The 18,580-nt window shown below is 43.6% G+C and overlaps 1 protein-coding gene across 3 annotated transcripts in view; it reads left to right on the top strand.

The window, feature by feature from the left end:
• Window positions 1–12,654, top strand: part of GPR180 (G protein-coupled receptor 180) — a 29,301-nt gene extending 16,647 nt beyond the window's left edge. The window contains exons 7-10 of one of the 3 annotated variants that reach the window (XR_004980568.1): window positions 2,977–3,168; window positions 3,507–3,584; window positions 5,258–10,461; window positions 10,551–12,654. Coding sequence is in view for 2 of the 3 variants with exons in the window: in XM_036387253.1 (XP_036243146.1) it covers window positions 2,977–3,168; window positions 3,507–3,584; window positions 5,258–5,416 (429 nt within the window). In the remaining variant the exon portion in view is untranslated. Of the gene's footprint in view, window positions 1–2,976; window positions 3,169–3,506; window positions 3,585–5,257 lie in introns of all 3 variants that reach the window. The other 2 variants (XM_036387253.1, XM_036387264.1) reach the window with 2 other exon arrangements.
• The last annotated feature ends 5,926 nt before the right edge of the window (window positions 12,655–18,580 follow it).

Genomic DNA, 18,580 nt, shown 5'->3' with positions numbered 1-18,580 from the left:
TTCTGGATAAGAATTAGAATTGTCCCTCCTGATTTCTTCTCAGACCTCAAACATAATTCTGCTCACTGCCAACAAAAGAGGTCTCTGATGTCTACTTCAGCAGGTTGATGTCTGGTGTTTTTAAGTTTGTTCCTGATATTGCAGCTAAGTGAGCTGATACTTGCCTTTCTGTGGTCAAGGTAAGGGACCTTAGGGCTCCTTGACCTCGATTTCTCAAATTTTAATTATTTTTTTTTTTATTTCACAACCAAAGAGATTTTAACTTCAACATCATGCTTGTGTATGAAGGTTTTTCTTCATTGCAAATAGATCGCCTAGTCCATTTATCCCTAGAAACACTTGAACGCACAGTTTTCTATGGGATCCTGCTTTTCCCAGGTAAGTGAGAACAGCCCCAGCTCATAGAAGGGGCAATGACACATTTACTTTGTCCAAGTTTACACTGTGCTGCACTGACAGTTCCATCTCTGCCTCTAACACCTCTGCCTTCTGCTTATTTTGGAAAAATCTAATGAAGCTGAAGGAAACTGGACTTCTGTGATCTCACATTCCTGTCACCATACACAGCCTTTGATCAACTGATGTTGTGTTGTTTACACTCTTTAAAGGGCTGGTCCAGAACACACTCTGCTCTCAGCCACTATTATCCTATGAGGACTTGGGCTTTGTTCTCATGATCCCTTTACTCCAGCTCTTTGTCATCTTCCCATGAAAGTGCCTTTTTTCTTTGCTGTTACTCTTGGTGTAGACTAAGGAATATTCAGGCCTTCATGAGCTCTGGCTTTTAAGGTAAGGTAGATTCCAGTGATACTTTTTTAGAGCAGTATCACAGTTCTGTCTCCATCAGCCTTTACTGATGGCTTCCGCCCAGATGCTTGAGTCAGGAAGATTCTATACATAAGTTCAGGGAGCCTTTTATTTTCTCAAGCAGAATATGTACAGTCCAGGGAAGTTAAATATTTTGGCTGTTCCCAAATGTAAATATCAAAAGGGAAAATGCTCACAAAACTGCAGTGATTCTGTAACTGGTAGAACCGTTGTTCGTTGTCTAAGCATGTTCTAACTGGACTGAAATAACTTCTGTGATAGGAATTCATCGATTTCATGCCAAAACTAGTGCTGTAGACACAACGTTACCAAACACTGTGCTGTATCTCAGGGATTCAGGAGCAGTTTAGCCTTACTTCAGTCTTACTCTTTGACAGAATTCTCAGTCAAGTAACTTGATCATTTGAAGATGTTTGCTTGAAATCACTCTTTTTCTGATCATTATGCTTAGAACATTCAAAGCCTGTTGGTTACATTGTGTGCTAGTAGTCCGTGATGTTGAAAACATGCATGCTTTATGTCTGTCCCTCTCCCATCCTTCCATTTTCCATCCAGGTGGTTGAGGAGTGACTGAAGTGAGAGCAGCTGTGAAATGACAGGGCTGTGTCCCCCTTAGGTAAGGGAGGGGGAAAGGAGGAGAGTACTCTGAGGATATTCTTGGCACAAATTATTCTAGTACTCAACTGATGAGACTCAAGGCCACCCACCTTTGGGAGGCTCAGGTCGATTACACATTTTTTAAAAAGTTAATATTAGGAACCTTTTTGTCTTTATGTAGTGAGAAAGCCTTTGAATGTGTTCAGAAAGGAATTTGACTAATTTATATTTCTAAATTGAGCCATACAATGTCTGCTTCTGAAGGCCTTCAGAGCTACTTCACTCATCAAATTTGCCTACTTTTCTTTTAAAACCCTGCTTTATTAGGCACCTGAAGCCTCAGTGCAAGTTAGATATGTGCAGTAGGTGGACTGGATTCCAGTGTATATTCAAGTTATGAAATGCCATTCAGCTGCTACATGATGCTCTGAGAGTCTAAACTTTGTGTATTCTAATTTATAATGTTAGCATTCCCAAAGTCCTGAAAAGGTGTTCTTCAGCAAGACACATTTTTTTATGCAGCTGGTTGGGGCCTTCTTCACAACTAAAATCCAGAAACTAGGTGCTTGTTAGTCTGTTTTTCCTTGGAGAATATCAATATTGTTTCTCACAGTGCTCCCAGAAAATTGGATTCCACAGCAGATGGATACAATGCTGGGAGTTAAGAAGGGGGTTACTATCTTTTATGTAGTTATCTGTTGGCTGGAGTGCTCGGCCAGATGTTGGAATGGCATTTGGTGCCTGTGACACTCCCTTTCCTAGACCCTAGGAGGTTTCTGAGCCAGGTGTTTGCAGAGTCAGGCTCGCTCACAGTTTCTGACCTAGCTGATGCTGAATTCTTTTCTCCACAATGGCACAGCTTCAATAGAAGGGGTGGAGAGTGGCCCACCCAAGAACACCCTATAGCCTGGCAGTTGCAGCACTCTCCAAGGAGGTGGGAGATATGAATTGGATATCCTTTAGGCAAAGAAGGGAATTGTGGGAGATCCAAGTTCAACCTGGGTGAATGCTTGAGCCTTAAGGCTATTGTATAAAAGGGGCAGCAGCACCACCCTCTTACTTCCCCATCTTTGAAAAGAAAAGTGAATCCTGTTAGGATTTTGAAAGAAAAGGCGTAGTCGCCTGCCTTTGAAACAAGCTTTACAGGTTGTGGATCACAAGTGAAAGGAGACACCTCCTGTAGCTCTGTGAAATCATTTCAGTGGTCTTCCTGCAGAGTAGGATGAGTGTGCAGGTGATTATTTCACATTTTTTTTCTAAGGTGCTACATTCCCTCTCTCCACATTAGAGGAGACTTTAACTTGTCAAGATTTCTAAAAGTTACAGAATCCAAGAAGTGAGAGCTCTGTTCCTGCCAGTTGCAGTTGGAGTAATAGGTCACAGCAAAAAGCATTTCAGACTAGGGTTTGTTGGATTTTTTTGCTTAGGATGGCAGTCCCTAACAAGTAGACTGGAGCATTACCAGATAACTTAATCTGTGACAGGAAGGTTAGTTGAGAGTTAATGTAAGCTGGTTTACTCTAAGTGCACTTTGCTGTTGTTCCTTTTCAGAGCTTTTTGTTAATTTGGGAGCAGTTTGAAGATACAAATCACCACAGCTACCATTCACACCATGGCTTGGCGAGCGGGCTGCTCATTGGCCTCAGAGTCTGCCTAGCTCTGTCCCTGGCTGCTGGGCTGTACCAGATTATCACAGTGGAGAGAAGCACACTGAAAAGGGAGTTCTACATCACCTTTGCCAAAGTATGGGTTACATCAAGCAAACTGATCCCTTCGTCTGTAAATACAATCGTGGCATGCAGTTGACTGAAGTACTAAACTCTTTCCCTCCATAAGAAAGTGTCTGACTTGATTACATTGCACCCTGTCATCATACTCTGAAGCAGGCATTTTAATTTGACAGGGAGTTTAGAGCTTTTTAAAACAGAAATCCCACCTTTCATTGTGTGGTTTTCGTTATGTTGATTGAAAATTAAACAATGGGTTCATAAAATAGACAGATGTAGTTCCTGTAACTGTCATCTCTTTCTTCTAAGCTGGCATGTAGTCATTTTACAGCTTACACTCATCTTCTTTTTTAGGCCTGCATTCTCTGGTTTCTGTGCCACCCATGTCTTGCAACCATTGCTGTAATATTCAGAGAATATCAAAGAGAAAAGGTATGTACAGGCAAGATAAAAGAGATGAAATTTGAATAGTAGTTGTTCTTCATGTTTAATGTTTGTTAGCAAACTCATGCTCTTAGGCTGTTAATCCTGTGACCCCAAAGCAACTTGAAAAGTCTTAGTCACACAGCTCTCATTGATGCTAATGTGAGTCATATTTTACAAAGGCATACAGGGCTCGAATCATCTAAGGGTAATCATTTCTGGGTTAAGGGAGGGAGAGGGGGAGATTGTTACAAAGTCAAAGGAAAATGTGGAGGGGGTGTTTTGTTTTATTGTTTGCTTGTTTGCTTTTAATTAAAAACACCTTGGAGATTCTTTTAACAAAGGGAGTAGAAAGATAAATCAGTGGATTTTTTTTGTTGTTTGCTTTTTAGTCTTCATTCTTTAAAAGCTTTATGTGGCTAAATAGGTCAAGGAACCTGTAGCTGAACTGTATTCCTTAGATCAAGTAGTCTGTCCAAATATGTTGTTTGGTTTGTAAGCTCTAAGCAGGTGAAAACAAAGGTGGACTTGCAGAGTTTCTCGGTTGCTTAAGTGTATTGGGAAGTGGAGAACTCTGTGTGTGCAGCCTGCCATGTTCAGATGATGTGCACCACTGTTCTCAGGTGATTGACTACCTCCTTCCAGCATAGGGTTTGCTTCTTTTCTTTATGCTTATAACCATCTGTGCATTTGTATGCAAATATATTCAGAAAATGAGCTTTTATTTGTGTAGAGGATATGTAAGGGAAAGAAAAAGGTTTTATTAAATATAAATAATAAATTAAATTCTGTGTTTGATTTACCAAAAAAAAAAAGGAAATCTAGGCAAAAAAATTGATTCCTCTAGAGTTACTAATAAAGAGACTTTTTGTTTTGCTTGATGAAAACATCCTCAGGGCAGGAGGACAGTCTCCAGATGTATCATTAAGGTAGTATTTTTGCAGTATTTTGAGCTTACTAAAGGTAGACTACAATTGCTCTGCTCTTGCATTTGAGCAACTTTAACCATTATGTGCAGCTGCAATTCCTACACTATGATAATTCAGCTGTGTTTGCTTCTTCAAATGCACCTCAATACAATAAAATGCACAATCAATAACTACCATACTTATTTAAGAAAAACATGCATTTTAAAGGATTGCCTGCACATAAACTGAAGACTTGTGCTTTCTCAGAAACAAGTTACACCTTTAGGCATTTGATAAATACAGCCTTAGACAGCTTTTGCAGATGAAGAGACTTGAACTGAAAGAGATCTGGCTAAGTGAGACTGACAAATCACTATCCTCAGCTCCATGATTTTGCTAGTGCAAAGTGTTTCCAAGCTTTCTCCCCCCCCCCCCCCCCAGTCTGTTTGTTGTAAGAATAGAATATCTAAACATCACCTCTGCTTGTGAAACTGCATGGGTGGTGAATTGAAAGTCTGAAATTCCCCAGAACAGAGACTGCCAGAAGGGTTATGTGACTTGCCCAGGGCTATCCACTGATTTAAAAACACCCAGGTGTGAGAGTCTGATTCCTGGACTTGAAATGCATGTTCAAATCTTTTGTAACTGCAGCAGTGTTAAAGGGTTTAAAGTTAAACTTCGAGCACTCATGCTGATAGAAATTTATTGTGGCTTGCTAGTGAGAGAGTTCTTTTTACTTACTATTTCTTTCTCTCTCTTTTTTTTTGTCTCTAGATTATTACCATAGGTGTTATCCTCTGTCAATGCATCTCCATGGTTATCCTCTACAGACTTTTTCTATCTCATAGTCTATATTGGGAAGTATCTTCACTGTCATCAGTGACATTGCCGCTAACAATATCCTCTGGACATAAAAATCGACATCACTTCTGAGATGTTTAGGAAGAATACATTACATAATAAATGTGCAATAATGACTTGAATATGCAGGTATTTTGTCACAAGTGTATATGATACATTGGTTTCACTGGAAAACTGAGTGATAATATCAAAGCACTTCACAGACCTTTGGTTTGACAAGATTCCTAGATTTATGTGTTTAAAAATACTGTGGAGTTGAATACTGAAGAGTATTGAAAAATATTGAAGAGTTTTATAGATACTGTTTAACAAGTGGTGCTGAGTTGTATCACAGAAGAGTACAATGAATCTTTTCTCTCCCATTCACGGACAGGAAAAATGCCATTACTTTGTGTCAGTACTAGGTTTGAAGGTCTTATAAAATGGATTTCCTAAAACATCTACGTGCTCAACAAAAAATGCCATTACTTTGTGTCAGTACTAGGTTTGAAGGTCTTATAAAATTGAGTTCCTAAAACATCTACATGCTCAAACAAGTTTAAAATAGGCCAGTTGTGAAATTGGTGTGATGCATAACGATGAGTAAAAGGGTTTTTTTTGTTTTCGTGCTTTAGAGAAAATGCATTTTATGTATCAGTGTAAAAGATAGGGAAAGAAAGGAGGGAGAATCATCTAGAAAACATATGTAAAGTGTTCACAACTGACTGCAAGAAACCTTCCTTTATCATGGGTGTAAAAGAAAAGCCTTTTTTGCATCTAATGTTCATACTGGTTAAAATCCTAATGGGAATGTAAATAGGGTTTATGTCTTCCTTTTTAAAAAAAAAAAAGTAAATGTAACTAAAAATTCCATCCAGTAATCAAGGTCTGAACAGTTTTTGAGGCTTGGAATACATAGCAACATAAAGGTAATTAAAACAGCAGCCTTGCATCTTTTAAAGGAGAAAAAAAAGGCAAAGAAAATGGAATGGGTGATGTGGTACTAGAATTTTAATCCTGATATAATTCATTTCTGTTACATTGAGGATTCAATCATAATTAAGCCATATACACAGATTAAATTAACAGAAGCATTTCAAATAAATGTTGGTTTCAGTCATCAACTACCCATGAATTCCTGCCCAAGGATACTTAATCAGGATTAAATTTTCTATGAATAATTGAAAAACAAAATACTCACTGGATTTGTTATAATCCATGTTGGCACCGGGTTCTAAGTAGTTGCCATCTTCCATCCATTGTAATAAAGCCATTCTACTTTGTGATGCCCTAGCATCCAGAAAGCCAGTGTAAATATATACTTTATTGAAGTGCCTATTTATAGAGTATGATTAAATCATGCTGACACTTTTTTTCTTTCATAATAAGAACATACCTATTGCCATTGTGAGTGAAATTTTTCATTTTGGATTTAGCTTAGTTTAAACTTCATACATGTGTGTTTCTTCACAAAATGGATTTTATTTTCTAGTAAATCAATGTTTGCTTCTTCTTAACAGTGTGCATTTGATTATGTCTCTGTGAAAACGTGAAGACACTGGTTCTATCTTTAAAATAGCCCTAAGTTTTCCATTTATCTTTGCCTGTTGTGAGCATAGTTGAAACATAAGTCTGTTCCATTTTAGTTTAGAGGCAAAACTAGATATTCGCCTTTGACTAAGGCAAAATGGCAACATGACAAAGTTGCTCATTAAATCATCTCCTTTCTTATTGTTTGTAATTCAGATCAAGAATGGCAGGTTGAGGCTGGAAAAGATGAGATATTATGATTTCACACCATCTTTAGAATGATTAAAAGATTAATTATTACATTCCTCTGATAACCACACAAAAATATTATTGGTTAAAACTTCAGTCTTTATTTCCTTGCTTATCTCTGTACTTTTCATCTTCTCAAGAAAAAACCATCCTGGTTTTGATAAGTCTCCAATAATGTAGTAAAAGAGTTCTATCTGTCCTCATGTATAAGACTTCAAATTCACACATAAAATAGAATTTTCTGATAGACACAAGTACTGCTTTACAGTTTATGATCCATCATGATAAAAGTTTTAATCTATGCAAAAAAACCTCTATGTGACTTTCAGAAGAGGCACTCCACTTGTTTTGTTCTCCAGAAGTACTGTCTTACTTCCTGTAGTTCTTCTGACTTGGCTTGGTCAGTATTATGATGCCATTTACCTTCTTTTCACTTTATAGATATACCCCACAACAAATCATGGTTCATTAGTATAGGCATGAAACATAAGGTGGTGTCTTTTGCATCTTTCCCACATTGCCCCATAGGTCAACAGTTTCTTAGTTTGGCATTGGATCCAGTTACTTGGAAATAAATTTTAATTTTGCTATTAATGTACTGTAGCAATGAAGTATCACTTTCTCAGGGGAAGTGGCACAAAGGGTCTCTTTAAATAATCTTAAATTTATTATTAAATAATAAATGCACACTGTAGCAGTATGTCACTATGACTGCGGTAATATTCAGTTTATATGGTACAGGATATCTTGGGGAGGTAGGAAATCTTCAAGTATGACTAATGGACAAAGCTTCATACTTAACCTGTACTCTGTGTTGTAACTTACTGCCTCTGATCGTGCCTGAGGAGTGGTTCAAGTATGTAAAAGTCTCTCTCTTCTTTCTAACTTACATCTCCTGGGAGAACAGCTGATAAGACCTTGCTTTTTTCCTGCTTATCCACACTGTTACCCATTCTATCAATTTGATTTCATAACTTCATCTTGAAAAAACAGCTTCCAGCCTTCTTCCAGTTGTCCTCAATCTGTGCATCTCAACTTGAAAACTTCTAAAATGTGCTTTCTGTTACCCCCCCAAAAAAAATACTAATTTTCTGTCACACACTGAGGCTTTTGTGTGCATCAGCTGGTGCTGCACCCTACATCAGGACTGCATTAGGTGACAGTAGGGGACAGAAGCACTCCTCCGGTGCGCCCGTAGCCCCAGTGTGTACGAGGTGTGGGTTTGTGCCTGCTGCCATGCACGTGGGGAATGTTCAGGGAGAGCTTCAGCAGTTCCAGGCTCCCTGACACCTCACTGCTGCGTGGGGCTGAAGCAGGGTCCCCCTGAAGGCAGCAGTGCCCCTGCTGACCATGGTGAGCAGCGCTGTGGAGGTCAGAGGACAACATCTCACCTGAGAATTTCTGTGCATTGTGCAGTTCTGTTTTAAATACAGTTGGGGTTACAGTGTCTGCCCATTCTATGGCCTGTGTGTTTCAGTGCTTGCAAAATAGGAGTGTGTATTGACAAGACTGCAAACTGAAGTTGGTTGTGCTCTGAAGAAATCCACTTCTCTGTGTGAGAGGGCATCACTTGGCCAGCCATCACCATCTCTGCAGATGCCAGTTTGTGTCAGCTGTGATTTACTGGTTGGGAGGGAGGATCTCAGTGCAGTAGACAAAAGGGTGAGATCACCACCTCGATCTACAAGCCCCCCCACAAGCTCTCAGGAGGGATCTTCCTGTATTGCTCCTCACCAGCAGGGGAGACTGGAGCAGTTCTGGGCCCCATCACAAGGCTCCTCAGTTATTCACTCCCCTTCCACCTAGACTGTGTTTATTGTATATTTATTTAAAGTGCTTCAGGTAGGAAAATGAATATTTACAATTAAATATATGTAAATGGAAGTGGAAAGACTTGATTGGAAAAATACCAAGTTTCTAATACATATTACAATACTAAGACCTCCCACACAAGATAAACGTTTATAGCCAGATCTAAATGAATATTTCTTTCTGGTTCCTGTGCCAGTGGAAAGCCATGGAAGTATGAAGATCTTTTTGTTTGCATCTTAGTCCTCTACAGAACTGGAAGAATGCTTTATTTGATTTGGTTTTAGTTTATTCTGTGCAATGTCCTGCCTCTAATTGATAGAATAAATGTATGGGGCTAGCCAACACTGATGTTAGGCTATACCTTTTAACTCTTTGTGTGACTATGCAGTGTACAAAGAGCAGGTTCTCCTTCCAGATGTCAAACACGAAAAGAGAAACTACTGAGCTGGTTTTCAAAGGATCCTTCTTTTCTAACTGCACTGATCTGACCAGGCTGTGGTTTTCCAGTGAACGCTAAGTTCCGATTCCAGTTTTCCTTAAACTATTATTTTCTGCAAATCTATTTCCTGCCTTGTGAATTCTCTCTCCCACTGTGCTCTCCCTGCCCTCCCCTCTCCCCCTCTCTCATACATATGATTTTGAGTGTAATGGGTGTCATTTCTCTCTCTATCTCTCCATCTGTTCCCACGATCAACACTCACAGTCCAGCCCCTGCTTTGCATGTAGTGTGTGTGTATCCTCTTTATTCCTGGCCTGTTTTGATTTCGCGCTTTTCCTGTCTCTCCTTTGCCCTCTGTGCCATCTTTCTAGTCTCCATAGCCATCAGAGACCTGAGGGTGTGGTTTGACATTGCAGCTAATTTGGGCTATTAGCTGTTAAAAATAGTGTCCCTGTTCCCCTGGCTACACACTGCTCTCGCTTCCCTTGAACTGACACTGGCTGTCACCTCACAGTTTGAGTGAGGAATCGAGGAGTTAAACTGGTTAACAATTCAGCCTTTAGCAGCAGCCAAAGAAAAAACAATTTCGTTCTCAGTGGTTTTAGCTCAGCAAACCAGGTTCAACAAACTTTGTTGAGTGCTGGTGACACTGCTGGAGATGGGGGCGGAAAGGCACATTGAAGAGTGGCCAGAAACCCTTTAGAAGTCTGGCTGCAAGGTTGGTCAGTCTTTCATAGGCTGTCAGCCTTTTAATTCATCTCTCTTCTCTAGGTCTCCTGCTGCATTTTGCATGCTGAGGGTTGGACTGTCCCTGCCCTTGACCACTGTCTTTCAACAGGAGTGTGTCATTAGGGGTAGAGTGGTTCCAGCAAAAGGAAGACTGTTCAGCTGCTTTAAAGTATTTTAACTTGAAGTTGTGCCTTCGCAGCCTTAAAAAGGAGCTGGGAGGTGTCACAAGCAGCCCCCAGTTTAAGGAAGTATTTTTCAGGAGAGAAAAATCGTGAAAACAGACACGACTGGAGTGGGTGCCATTTTTTTCAGCAGATGGTAACAGTGTGGAAGAAGGCAACCAAGGATGTCACATGGCTTTTCACAAGGTCTGCCATGGGTAAGGAGAGACTCAATCCAAACACCTGCAACCCAAAGAGCAAAGGTTTCCAGCAGCGGGTGCTCTGGAAGGTTGCCTTTATCTTTCAGCTGGGATGCTTGACTTCAGGAGGCTCTGGTGGGATGGGGAGGATCTGTCTCACCCTGTGGTCAAGTGCTCCTGAGTTTGTCCTGCCTGGTGAGCAAATGTGGCTTCTAATGCTCCTGCAACAACTCCCTCCAAAAACTGAATGACTGGACTCTGAAAACAAGGTATCTCAGTAATCTCTCCTTCTTCAATACAGTAGCCACAGCTAGAAGAGTGTATGTGCACCTTGTTAATGTATACTATTTTTTGCTTAGTTTCTCACCCTTCCAGCCTCTTTTAAAACAATGGCATTATTTTCAAATCAAATTTTATAAAATGAACATTGGAGTTGTTAAGAAGAGATCAAAATTTACATAAGACTTCTATGTAACCTATTACCTATGAAAATTTATTTCAGGCTGAAACATGTTTTCCAAAGTTTACAGCATACAAAACAAATGGGGTTTTAAAATTTCTTTACTTATGATTACCTTAAATTGTGTTTTCTGAAAGGGAAGGGGAAAAAAAAACCTTGGAACCTTACCAGTTTAATTTGCATTTTGGCTCTGATGTAACTCAAAATAGATTAGATTAGAAAAGGAAATTTGGCAAGTGATTACTCAATTACATGATTTTACTGCTTTGGTATTTTGAAAATAAAAATGAACAGATCTGTTTTACTTTGAAAAGCGCCTGGTGCACGTGTGCTGTAACCACTTTTCAGAAACCATATGGAAGGTTCCCTACGCTGCATATGGCAGTGCAGTACCAGAGCTCAGATATGTATTCCTGTGATAGACTACACAGGATTCAGTTGGATCAAGGATATTAATGTCTACATTCAGATAGTGCTGTATCGAAGCACAGCACGGTAAATGACTTTGGTGTAAAACGTGGCAAGTTCCCAGTGATGGGGCTGCATTGCTCCTTTTCCATAGAAAGGAACTAAAATTGCTTGGAGCTAGTGCCAGGCCAGGAAGTTTGGAGGAATTTCGGGAAGGGTTACAATTACTATTTTGCAAGATAGAAAAGGTGAGCAGCATCAGTAGATACTTTCAAAACATTTCATCATCTAGAGCTATGGTAGCTGCTCATCTCTAGCCTTCAAGCCAAGGGTAGGAAGCCTCTGCTGACCCCTAGAAGACCAAGCTAGTGGTGACAAACTCCCCAGATTAACAAAGCATTGATCTTCCACATGGTGAGGGATGGGGTAGTACTGTGCCTTAAACTGGGTATCATCAGGATTATCTGTAATTCCCATCACCCTCTTTTCATTAGCAAACTGGTAGGAGAAGATGGACCATCTGTCACTCCATCACTGATGTGTCCCCTTGGAGTCCCTAGGGCTGTTTGTGGCTTTTCAGGTCTCTGAGAAATACAACACTTTTGCAAATGTTTGTTTGGTGCCATGATCTGATCCCTTGCCTGTCCTGTCTGTAGAGCTGCTTGGGTCCCTGAAAGCTCCTCCACATGCACATGTGCAGCTGTCCCTTCAGTGCACACATTACTGTGTGTCTGTTCCTTCACACAAAAGGCAGCATCCCTGGTGAGGGATTTCACCAAAATAACTGCAACTTCAAATGACAGAAACTTTACTTATTGCCATCACTGCCCTGAGAAGCTGTAGCTCTTCCACTTGATTTCGTGAGGATTAAGACCTTCAGAACACTCATCTTGATACAGAAATGATGATACAGACCCAAAATCCTGACACACAAAGAGCAGAATATGCTGGGAAGTTAGAAATTAATAAATTCCTTCTGCAAGAGTGGTGTGGAATGGAGGTTATGGGCTACAGGATTTCACACGATTTCAGGACTACTGAGCCTGTGGACCTTCAGCAAAGCAGCCCTGTCTGAAGAGGGGTCACTACCTAGATGTCCCTCACACAAATGGCTGTTGCAGAAGGACAAGCAGGGATACCCTGCTTCCATCCACCTCAATGTATTTAAAGAGTTACATGGCATGTGAGACTTGGTTGTCCTCTACATCTTGGTTTCATCTTTCTGCCTCTTACAAGTAGCTGGATTTGAGTGCCATATACGTGATATTTAACAGACCTGTTTCTGAGAAATCTGTGAGATGGATCTTTGCTGTCTAAAATAAAGTGCTTCTCAAGACCCTGAATTTCCCTCATGTCTTCACTTTTTTCCTGTTCAAATGTGAAGCAATGGCCTTCATGACCCTTCACTGCTGTGCAATTGTCACTGATGGCATTGCTACAGGAGGATTGTTGCTGCTTCTCAAGAATTGAATATGGTTGGTTTTTCCCTGCTTCCTGCTTTTGTGGGGGCAAGGGATGAGCTCAAACCTGGTCTCCATCCCTCCAGGTCAGTGACCTGTGCTGGCACTGTCAATAGCCTGAGTCATCCCAGCCCTGACAGTGGACAAAACATGAAGCTTTTACTCAGGGGCAGGAGAGGAGCTGAGAGCTGCCGTCAGCCCCAAGTATTTCCAAGGGGGGAATGGCCGTGCACTTAGCAGAAGGGTTGGTAACCTTCAAAGAAAAAGAAAAGCAAGCTTTTTCTACTACTGAGTTTGAGATATGTAGACAGTGAGTTTCAGTTTCTTATCTCTGAGGTGAGTTACAGAGACCAGAATGTGCAGCGGTATGCATGTGAGCAGATGTCACTGTTGTGACTTTTTAAGTTCTGTGCTGGGGGAAGCAGCAAACCTAGGGCTTCTGCTCTGGAGATGAAAATAGGATGATAGAACCAGGGCAGGAAGAAACCGCTTCCCGGTCACCATATCCTGGTGGAATTGTTGCAATTCATGTATTATTCAAAGTCTAGATTTCGTGGCCAAGTCTTAAATTAACCTTGGAGTTATCTGGAAAGTCTCTTCTTCCCTGTCGAGTACGAGGCTTTCCCAAGCAAACACCCTCACTCCTCACACACCTCACCCCCAGTCACGGCTGTTGCTGTTCCAGAGGGAAAGAAATGCGAGCGGCGTCGAGGCTGAAAAGCTGCCTTAGAAGTCTCTCCAGGTTAATTCCAGGGAGCACGGCTGTGGTCGTGCAGGGCCCGTGAGCACCCACACCTCTCCTCAGCGCCGGCTCTGTAGCTACAGCTTCCCCCGGTGAGGAAGAAAGCCCCCGCCAAAGGAAGCCTCTCCGCCGGCTGCGGGGGGAGTCCCCGGGGCTCGGCGGGGCGCGGAGCGGGAGCCGTGCCGAGCCGAGCCGTGCCGTGCCGTGCCGAGCCGTGCCGTGCCGGGCCGAGCCGAGCCGTTCCGTGCCGGGCCGGGCCGGGCCGGGCCGGGCCGAGCCGGGCCGGGCCGGGCCGTGCCGAGCCGTGCCGTGCCGTGCCGTACCGTGCCGGGCCGGGCCGTGCCGTGCCGTGCCGTGCCGAGCCGAGCCGAGCCGTGCCGTGCCGAGCCGAGCCGAGCCGAGCCGAGCCGAGCCGAGCCGAGCCGAGCCGAGCCGGGCCGTGCCGAGCCGAGCCGTGCCGGGCCGTGCCGAGCCGTGCCGGGCCGGGCCGTGCCGTGCCGGGCCGGGCCGTGCCGTGCCGAGCCGAGCCGTGCCGAGCCGAGCCGAGCGGGGCCGAGCCGAGCCGAGCCGAGCGGGGCGGCGCCGCCAGGGGGGGCACTTGGGCCGCGGCCGCAGGCCCGGGGAAGCGGCTGCGAGCGGCCCCGGCCCCGGCCCCGGCGGGACACGGCACGGCCGGGCTGGGCGAGCAGCCTGCCCGGCGTCCGCTCCTCCGCTTCGGGCCAGGGATGATTTATGATTCATCTCTCTTCTTATTCTCTTTTTTTTTTCTTCTTCTTTTTTTTTTTTTTTTTTTCCCAGCTTACGATTATTTCTGTACACCTGACCCGCTATTTCACAAGCTCGGGAAAACCCAGAGCGCGGCTGACACCGAGTGAGGGGGAGAGGATGTGAGCAGAGAAGTTTAGGAAGATAAGTGTGAAATAGGGAAAAATAAAACACCACCAACAAAAACAACAAACAAAACGAGTCCTTAGAAAAATCCTGAACGTCTGAACGTGTGTCTCTGTGCGTGTGTGTGTGTGTATGTGTGGTGTGTGTTTTCCTTCCTGCCAAAGCAGGATGTCAAATACTGTCCTTTCCCCCTCTTTTTTAAAGCATGCTGAAAGGAAAATTCTTCACAGAATCTTAAAGAACTTTTTGACACAACAGCTGCAAAATCTATTTTCTAAACAAAGATTTATACATATTTATACGAGCTTAATCCAGATTTTTTTTTTAATAAATCATTCTCAGAACTGCAGAGGTAAACTATATGTAAATACCTCAAGTAATAGGCTTGTAGTGCAAATCACATCATTTTATCTTCAATTTTGCATTCGTTTTTCTGGCTTAAAGGTGCATCAGAGATATGCATTTTAGCATATTCAGAACACGGGGCGTGAAATTAAATGTTTGACAGAGTGAGAAAAATATACAGACTTTGGAGATGCCTTAAAAATAGTAATTTATGCAGATCTAGAGGAGTGAAATCATTTGCAATGGAGTGACCCTCTCTCCAGGAATTTTTTGCTCAGTGTTCTTCTCTAATCTCCTGCTGTATCTTCATTTTTCATTGAACTAGCCAGTTTTCTGCGAAGCAGTCTTGTAGATAAGGGAAGTGCTAAAAGAAGAAGAAAGAAGAAGCTCAGTGGGTCCGTTTCCATTGCACTTTTACCCAAGGCAATGGGCAGAATTTAACGGATTCCTTCCAACATATGTTTTTGCCAGATAAGTAAACAGTGTGTGTCGGAAATGAAAAAGCATTTGCAATTTAATGACATTACAGCTCTCAGCTTAGGCTGGCGTGCTGCGAGGCGAAAAGCAGAAAGAGAGAGGAGAGTAGAAAGAGAAAAAGAACAAAGTTCATCTTCCCTTTTGTGCATTTTTATCAAGGAAAATATTACTTCTTTCCCCCTCTTGTTCTCTTTTCTTTTTCTCTTTGCTTTTTTGTCTCACTCATCTACATTTTTTTCTTTTCTCTCCTTTTGTCTCCTCGGTTCACTTTTACCTTTTTCTTCCACTGCCACCGACTCGTTTCCTTTCACCACCCCCCCACTTTCCATTGTGTCGCCTTATTCATCTATTTGGCCCATTCAGTTTTTACCTATAAGGAGCTGTTTATCCAACAATGTATCTTTTTTTTTTTTTTTTTTTTTTTTTCTCTTCCGCCGTGTTGTACTCCCGGCGCTACAGCTCACAGTCAACAGGATTGTTGGAGGGATTATAACGTTTCATTTCAAAGCGCGACAAATCTGCTCGCCTTCCCTGTGTCCCCGCTCTCCCCACACTCGCCGGTCCCTCGCAGATGCGCGGCACCCTCGGGGCCGGGATCGCCCCCACGTCCCCTCACCAAACCCCCCCGGGGCCGCCCCGCTCGGCAGCGGCGGCGGGGGAGCAGGGGCAGCCCCGGGGAGGGGCAGCGCTGCAGGGCAGGGCAGGGCAGGGCAGGGCAGGGCAGGGCAGGGAGAGCCGCCGCTCCCGCCGCCGTCGGACGCGGCCGCACCTCATCCCCCCGCCTTGCCCAGCCTTTAGGTGAGCGCTGCAAAGCCACGGGCTCCCACCCCAGGCTTCCCCTGGAGCTCGGGTGCAATTGAAAAATACCTCCAGTCAGTGGCAAGTCCTATCTTACAAGCACATATCTGAAACGATGTAAAAACAAACAAAAAAAAAAAAAACAAAAAAAAAAAAAAAAAAACCAAAAAGAAAGAAAGAAAAAAACCCCAAAACAACCAAATCCAAAAACTGCTTGTCTAAAGATCCGTGCATGGGTTGGTTTGGGGTTGGGTTGGTTGCTTGGGTTATTTTTTTTTCCATTTCCCTTTCTTTTTTTTTTTTTTTTACCATGAAATTACATCTTCCACATCTCCCAGATCCGGTACTTGGTAAGTAAAAAGGGAAATCTGTTTGGACATAAGGAGGTAAAGTAGCTAGAGGTGGTAATTTAATCATCCGAGGATATATTTCAATGTTTTTTCTGGTCTTCTAGGCATTAGCACTTTAAATTCATTATGTCTGTTTGACAGATATATGCAGCCTTAAGGATCTAAAAATGAAATCCAAGAAGTATAGCCTGCTAGAGGACATATATTGAAGTTAAGAGATTAAAACGGTCTAACCATTGCAAACAGAATGGAACATCTCGCATTTCTCATTCCTTATAAGCATGACTATTTTGCAGATGTTAAATACGGTCTGCTCTAATTATGAAGGAGGGGAGGGGGGGGGACTCGCTCAAGAGCCGAGGCTTTCTAACTTTTACATTGATGAAGTGGATATTAGAAAGACAATATTAGCTCCTGTGCTGTGTCTCGGGCTCGGGAAGTTTTACATGGGAGATTTTCTCTATCAATAATTTAAGAAGGAGGGTGCAGCAGCAGGAGCAGCAGCTTCTCCTACATGCTTTAAAGACTCAAGAATCGTGCATGAATTTCCTATAAGGCAAATAACAAAAGAGCCAAATGAGAAGAGCGGGTCTTTTTTCTGTCTAACTGGGACACTGAGGACTCTGTGTCATTACAGTAATTTAGCAATGTTAATGATCTGTAATATTAATACATCATACTTGAAAATGGGGAAGAGTTGTCATAATTAAATGCATTAAGCCACAATTAAAAAGTCATCTAAGCAGTTGTAAAGATACCAGCGACGATAAAGCTGTTCATTACACTGTGAACCTCTCTGCCCGTGGAAACTCTCCGTGGCAGGGCTGGTGCAGCAGCCGCGCAGGAAGGCGGTGGGGCGCGCAGCCTGCGCGGCCCGATCAGCACATCGGGAGGCGGGGGGCGAGGGGGCTGGACCAGCGAGCCCTTTGACGGCTCTGCCTCAGTTCTGCAGGAACGGGGGAAGGGAGGGAGTGAGCACAGGAGTCTCATCCCAGACATCCGTGTCCACACACACACCCCTTTTGAAAGCGTGTCCCCAGACGCACTGAAACCCGCATTTGGGCCGCGAAGCCGGTGTGAGGCTCGGGATAAGCCCGGAGCAGGCTCCCCCTGGTCCGGCTGCAGCGGACACGGGCGGCGGCCGCCGGGGCCGGTCCTGGCCGGGGCGCTGGTACCCGGCCCCTCCGCCCCCCACCCTCGGCATCTCCCGGCTGGGCTGAGCTCCCGAGCCCTGGGACTGAGCTCTGAACAGCGCGGCTGAGTGCTCCACCTGCGGGGCTGCCTCCTCGCCCCCGGCGCTCCCTCTGCCCGCGGTGTGCCTTGCACTGCCAGCTTCCCGGGAGTCAGCGCTCTCCGCAGCGCGGGGAGCCGAGCGGACACTTGGGGTTAGGGCTGAGCAGACGCAGGCTGATTCTGTGCGCTGTGAAGCCCGGCTCTTTCGCTGCCCAGGTGCTGCCAGCCATCCCACGGGGGCAACATCCCCACGCACTTATTTCCTCGTATAACTCGTGAGAACATCATCCCCAAACTAGTTTTGATGAAAATCTCATCCCTAGCTCGTCTGTCAGAATGATCAAACTCTAAAACAATCCATTTTTAAAAAATCACATTCTACCAGATCACTGCTGATAGAGTGTTTCTTCTTCCATCTCTCTCAGATTTTTCATCTCATGGATATCTCTTGATTTTCAGGCTGGTTTTGTAATGGAGAAGAGGTTGCACTCTCTGACAGTGTGCTTGTGTAGGGCTCTCTGGTGGTCCCCTCCTGAAAACGGCTCATCTCTTTGGACAAATTCAGGAAAATCTGGCTGAGGGAAGATGGTCTCACAGCCCTTTATTATGGAAATAGGCAGTTGGGTAAAGAAGGAAAACCCAGTCTGGCGATTCCAGAGGGAAAGACTAACACCAGCTCAATCCTATGAATCAGACATAGAGATGAGTCTTCCAATTCAAGGGAACGTTTTGGACAGATCTTGAACACAGTTCCAAAAATCAGGCCTATTTCCAGCCGTAATCCACAACTCCATGCAAATGTAGGCTTGCCCAGGGGAGATACAGCACATGGACGGACACTGGCACCCACATGGAGTCCTGAGAGGAGTGCTGCATATTGTAACTGCTTAAACTTTTCCCTCCTTTGTTGATGTCAGTGATGAATGTGATCACCAAAAATAAGAGGGAATAGAATTAATGCCAAATAAACAGG

This window comes from Molothrus ater, chromosome 2 (assembly GCF_012460135.2).
Source record: "Molothrus ater isolate BHLD 08-10-18 breed brown headed cowbird chromosome 2, BPBGC_Mater_1.1, whole genome shotgun sequence".
NCBI lineage: Eukaryota > Metazoa > Chordata > Aves > Passeriformes > Icteridae > Molothrus > Molothrus ater.
Note: the sequence above shows the minus strand (reverse complement) of the source record. Positions and strands in the feature narration are given on the sequence as shown.